This window comes from Balaenoptera physalus (assembly GCF_965194825.1).
Source record: "Balaenoptera physalus genome assembly, chromosome: 13".
NCBI lineage: Eukaryota > Metazoa > Chordata > Mammalia > Artiodactyla > Balaenopteridae > Balaenoptera > Balaenoptera physalus.
In genome coordinates this window covers 66,682,017-66,688,016 of record NC_138892.1, presented here as the reverse complement: position 1 = coordinate 66,688,016, position 6,000 = coordinate 66,682,017, and the positions used below count along the sequence as shown (strand labels likewise).

The following is a 6,000-nucleotide window of genomic DNA, read 5'->3' as shown; positions in this document are numbered from 1 at the left end:
ACATAAATACTAAAAATACACATCCTGCAACTAAGCAATTTTATGTTAGTGAACTGGCACAATGGTACGAAAACATTTTATAACGAAACAATCTGATTATCTACTTAACTCCTCTATATAACTTTATTCATATGCTAAGGAAGCAACCTTGTCATGTGGTTACAAAAACTCATGAAAATATTTTTAAAAATGTAACACTTATGGGGCACTGAAGAATGTATCTAAACTTAACATTTAAAATGACTTATAGGACTTCCCTGGTGGCGCAGGGGTTAAGAATCTGCCTGCCAATGCAGAGGACACGGGTTCAAGCCCTGGCCCAGGAAGATCCCACATGCCCCGGAGCAACTAAGCCCGTGCGCCACAACTACTGAGCCTGCATGCCACAACTACCGAAGCCTGCGCACCTAGAGCCCGTGCTCCGCAACAAGAGAAGCCACCGTAATGAGAAACCCATGCACCGCAACGAAGAGTAGCCCCTGCTCGCCACAACTAGAGAAAGCCCAAGCGCAGTGACAAAGACCCAACGCAGCCAAAGATAAAAACAAATAAATAAAAAAATTTTTTTAATAATAATAATAAAATAAAATGACATAAAACACCGATCTTTACAAGTATACCTCATTATTTATATTTTTATTTTCAGAAAAAAACTTATAAATAGTTCACTTAAGTATATTTCTCACTAGTTAAATCACAATTCACTTTATATTTAATTAGCTTACGTCCAAAAACAGTACTTTTCCTGTATGATATCATTTTCTTAAAAAGCAAAACATTTTATTTTCAGTAGAAAACAATTTACATATGAAATCCAAAGGCAATAATTTCAGTAAAAATGGAAATCAACCACCGTATCTTTTCTTGAGTTCTTCAACAGAACTATCATTCAATCCTGATTTGCCTATGTGATTGAATAATATACGTGCAACTGAAAAAGAAAAAAAATTCATTTTAATCTCCATTTTTAAAAAGTAAAGCAAAAATTAAAGGGAGTAATCAAATCTGTTAAATATTTTTTACATTATAAAGCAATCATTAGGAATATTTATAAATTCTAATTCAGATATTTAAAAAGCCAACCTGAGAACAGAAAATTATACAGCAGTCCAATGATGTTTCTTAGCAGAATATTTTGCTTTGGCTGTAAAAAAATTTCCCCTACATCCTCAATGACATTAACTTTGCAGATTAAACATAATTCATTCTGTACTACCCTAAAGATTTTTGACCTGTGTAACAAGTATACTTTTACTTATTTAATATTCCAATTAACTTTTTCAAAACTTAAATCATTTTAAAAGAAAAATTTATATCACTACTATAAATTAAAAATTAGCAATAACATTCACAAAAATCATGTTTGATGGGCAAGCTATATACATTTTTATAATAACAATTAAAAGTTAAAAAAAGATTTGCTTATGAGTCATTTAAAATCTTTATCTTTCATACCACTGAAATGGCTGGTCTACACTCAACACTATGGAAAACGGGATTATAGTTCATACATTCCTCAACATTAAAACTAGCTAACAGTTTTTAATAATAATGACAATAATAAAAGACAACAACAGCTACTATTTACTGAATATTTAGTTACATGCCAGGAACCACTGTAAGTGCTTCCCATGTTTAACTTAGCGGACAGTGGTGACCCCACCAAGACAGTACTGTTGGCAGGCCAGTCTGAAGGACCAACTCACATTCTTTGACCACACTTCAAGTTATCACATCACAGTGACAAGAAATCCATTCACTCATGCACTGACTAAGAGGTTATTATGTACTAAGCACTGTTCTACACGCTGAGGCCTAGAGAACAAGGTAGACAAAGTTCCTGCTGTCATGGAGCTTCCATTCTATTAGGGAGAGAGAAATAATAAACAAATGCTTAAAATACTGTCAGCTAGTTCTGTATTATGAAGAAAAATAAAGCGAGGTAAGATGACAGAGGGTGATGAGGAAAGGGAGGCAGGCAGTTATTGTGAGTAGGCCTGTGAGGAAAGGTGTCTCTGAGGAGGTGACTATTAGGTGGGAACTGAATGAAGTGAGGAAGAGGCAGGGGAGGATAGTCTAGGCTGAGGGGGAACAGTCAAACACAAAGACCCTGAGGCCATAAGAAGTTTGGAAATTTGGTATATTAAAAAGACACAAAGTCAGTGCAGTGGGGCAGAATGACTAAAAAAAGTGATAGAAAATGAGGTTAGAATAGTAATAAGAAACAGTAATACTTTCAGGGAATTTCAGGGACTGTTTCTGATTAAAGGTTAAGCAGAAACTTCTTTTGGTTTACCTCTATTAGGAATCTCTCTAAATTACATGTCCACTTCCCTAAGTTCAACATACAGAGTATTTTTCTTAGTGATTCAGATTCAATGTCACTGCTACAAACATAAAGAAGAAACAGAAAAGGAGCCCAAAGTATGTTTAGTCCAGAAAGTATCTGAAAATCATAGTTTTTGCTATTTTTAAAACTAAAACACTGGTACTCCTGCATTCTAATGATTTTTCTTTTTCCTAAAACTACAGTATAGCCTTAAAACTCCAAGTACAATTGACCCTTGAAAAACACGGGTTTGAACTGTACAGATCCACTTAAAGGCGGATATTTTTCAAAAGTAAATACTACAGTACTACATGATGCACGGTTGGCTGAATCTGTGAATGAGGAAACTCAGATACTGTGGACCGACTATAAAATTGTACGTGAATCTTCAACTGTGTGGAGGGTTGGTGCCCCTAACTCCCATGTTGTTCAAGGGTCAACTGTAATTGAAGTTTCTCCATAGTTTGATTTTACCTAAATTAGGGTTCCCCAAAACTGACACTTTATGCCAAAGACCGAGATGTAGAAATAAATAAGGAATCTAACTCTTCAGGCTCATCACCTGCCTCTTTTTACCCTCTAACTCTACAATCCAGCCACACTGCACTCCTTTTAATTTTCTGAGCTCAATTTGCTCTCTCCTGCCTCAAAACCTCTGCGCATTCCCACCTCCTTCATCTGACTCCTGCACTTTTTTGAGAATTCAGCTTAAATCAAACAAACTCAAGGAAATTAGCTCAAAAAATGGGTGAGACCTCCCATGCACCCACGCCCAGTTGCAAGCTCCTGTGGCAGAAACCCTGCATGAGTTCCATCATGCCAGGAGCTCAACCATTACGCTATCGCTGCGTTTTCAAGTAGAAGAGCCCAGAACACCTCGGTTTAACTCCTGGGTCTGGCTTCCTAGCTATGGAACCTTGGTCAAGGTCCTTACCTGTGTATGCTTCAGTTTCCTCCTTTGTAAAACCAAAATGATAATCATACCTACACCTCACAAAGTTGTTGTCAGAATCAAAAAATTTAACTTTACTTAATTTAATAGTCATTCAATTTAATTAGCTTAATTGTAATTAATTTAATTGTATGTACCTTGTACATAATTGACATTCAATAAATATTTGTTATTATTTGTTGAATAAAGGAACACAAAAGAATAAAGAGATATGAAAAAGCTTTCTTCACAGAACTCACTTTTCTTCTCAGGTTCTGACATAAACATTACTGCCATATCAAACCTTCTTAGTTCAGAAAGTCTTTGTAAGATTTCAAAGATGAGTGATGGCTTTTCTTTCCTGAAATAATCCAAATAAAAAAACAAATGATCAATGAAAAGCAGCTCATTCAGTCTGCTTACTAAAATAATATTTCTAATTATATATAAATAAGGTCCTCATGTATCATTTTTCCCTGCATACTGTCTATATTTTAAGTGCCCAAATGAAGAATTTTATCAAGTCAACTGAAAAAATTGTAATATTCTTAAATGTGAGGCACAGCACAGATGTTATTAATCTGCTATAATATTTGTCACTTCCATACTCTACCTTTCTCTAAAAAAAATTTTAAGTCCTTTTTCCTCCTAATCATTTCCTTTTTCATTGTTTGTACTTGTCATCTCTTTACAACTTCTGCAACAGCTAAATTTACAAGAGAGCTGATTTTGCTACATAAAAGGTAATATGACATCAAAAAGAATGAATTTCCCAAATCACTAGAAACAGCTGAGCATTACAACATGAAAGCGTAACTAAACTTACTTACTCAATGTAAAAGTCATGCAGAATTTTAATGATATGGTTGAATACATCTGGATCTAGATTTTTCTGAAACAGCTTGGGATACAAGGATGGTTCAATTTGCTTGGGAAAAATATAAGGTGTTAGAAAATTAAATTATGGCAACATTCCCAATCACAAATTATTTATATAATAATTGCTTAGTTCAACATAGTAAAAAATAACTATTATGCATTAGTATTCAATGAATAATAATGGAGTCACACTGAAATGTAACTATGATAGAAGAATGAAAGTTAGAGGAACTATAAAATAATCACTCTGTTCAAGACAGAGAAAAATCTCATGGAGAGATGTGTATTACCCAACAGAAACAGGAGATGAAAGAGAGCTCTCAAGGAGCAATAAAAAGAATTAGAGAGTTTAAAAAATAGAACTACTTGAAAAAGACAATGCTAAAAATCCATTATTTGGTAAATTTCATATGAGTTAATTCTTTTCCTTGAGCAAATAAAAGCTCATTTTCAGGAGACTGACAGCCTAAATATTGCAAGCATTGTTTGGCACACAGAAGGCACTCAATGTATTTTAGCTTCTTTCCTCATCTTGAAGGATGAAGAGTTAAGTTTAAGTCATGATGTATGAAACTAGATTAAGTTACTTTAGAAGACAAAATTTAACACAGAACCTTTTTCAGAGGTTCACTGGTTGCAAATATTTAAAATGGTCTGACCAGGCTGATATATTTGTATCAGGCAAGGGATAAGAGCATTTTCTACAATCATATTATAAGCAAATATAGCACTATTATTATATAGTGACCAAAGAAGTTCTTTGACCTCTAACTTACAGGAGAACTACCAGCTTCCTCCCTCTTTCTTACCTTCAAATATTGATACAACGTATCTGGAGAATTTTTCAGTTGTCTGAAATCAGATTCAAGCTGAAATGAGTTTGCAGGAACTGGAGGAAGAGCAGTCCTGATAAACTGAGCAGGTGTTTTGTCTACCTCTATAGAAATCTTCTCACTCAAAGACTGACATACATCCTTTTTCAAATTGACTTCAGGTCTGAAATATTTCAGAGGCATCAAACAATTAGAAAAGAACCACAGGGCTTCCCTGGTGGCGCAGTAGTTAAGAATCCGCCTGCCAGTGCAAGGGACACGGGTTTGATCCCTGGCCTGGGAAGATTCCCACATGCCGCAGAGCAGCTAAGCCCATGCGTCACAACTACTGAGCCTGCGCTCTAGAGCCCACGAGCCACAACTACTGAGCCCACGTGCCACAACTACTGGAGCCTGCGCGCCTAGAGCCCGTGCTCTGTAACAAGAGAAACCACCGCAATGAGAAGCCCATGCACTGCAACGAAGAGTAGCTCCCGCTCACCACAACTAGAGAAAGCCCGCAAGCAGCAATGAAGGCCCAAGGCAGCCAAAAATAAATAAATAATAATAATAAAAAAGAAAAACAAAGAGAAGAACCACAAACAGTCAAAGCTTATATAAGGAAACATCAACAGAGATTTTTAAATTTCTGACTTTATTCATACTGTATTTCTATTTATATTCTGCCAGTAGTAAATTCTTTCAGCTGATAATATATGTATACTTTTGACAAGACAGATTATACTTGTGCAAATTTTCAGATGCTGGTTACGTAATGACTATTCTCATTAGCTGGGCTAATAGCCTGGCCACCTTTTGACAAAACATTTCTATACACTGCATTATTATATCACATATACTCACAAGTCAACCTTTCACTTTGAATTATGTGAATTATCACAGTTTCAAGAAAGATTCCAAGAAGGAAGAAATGCTTCCTCCTTTAAAAAAGAAAAAAAAACCTGCCTACTTAGTTTTCCCACAATCTATACTATCACTCTAAACAGAACTACTAAAGTTCAAAGTTTAAAACAAAAAAACCTTTTAAT

General features: G+C 35.2%; 1 protein-coding gene across 2 annotated transcripts in view; it reads right to left on the bottom strand.

Annotated features, from left to right (window-relative positions):
- Positions 1 to 549: 549 nt before the first annotated feature.
- RPAP3 (RNA polymerase II associated protein 3) overlaps positions 550 to 6,000 on the bottom strand; it is a 42,519-nt gene continuing 37,068 nt past the window's right edge. For both annotated transcript variants that reach the window (XM_082422571.1, XM_082422572.1), the window contains exons 14-17: positions 4,949 to 5,135; positions 4,091 to 4,188; positions 3,521 to 3,621; positions 550 to 931 (exon numbers count right to left, since the gene is read on the bottom strand). In XM_082422571.1, the coding sequence (XP_082278697.1) occupies positions 846 to 931; positions 3,521 to 3,621; positions 4,091 to 4,188; positions 4,949 to 5,135 (472 nt within the window). In that variant the 3' untranslated portion in view covers positions 550 to 845. The remainder of the gene's footprint in view (positions 932 to 3,520; positions 3,622 to 4,090; positions 4,189 to 4,948; positions 5,136 to 6,000) is intronic.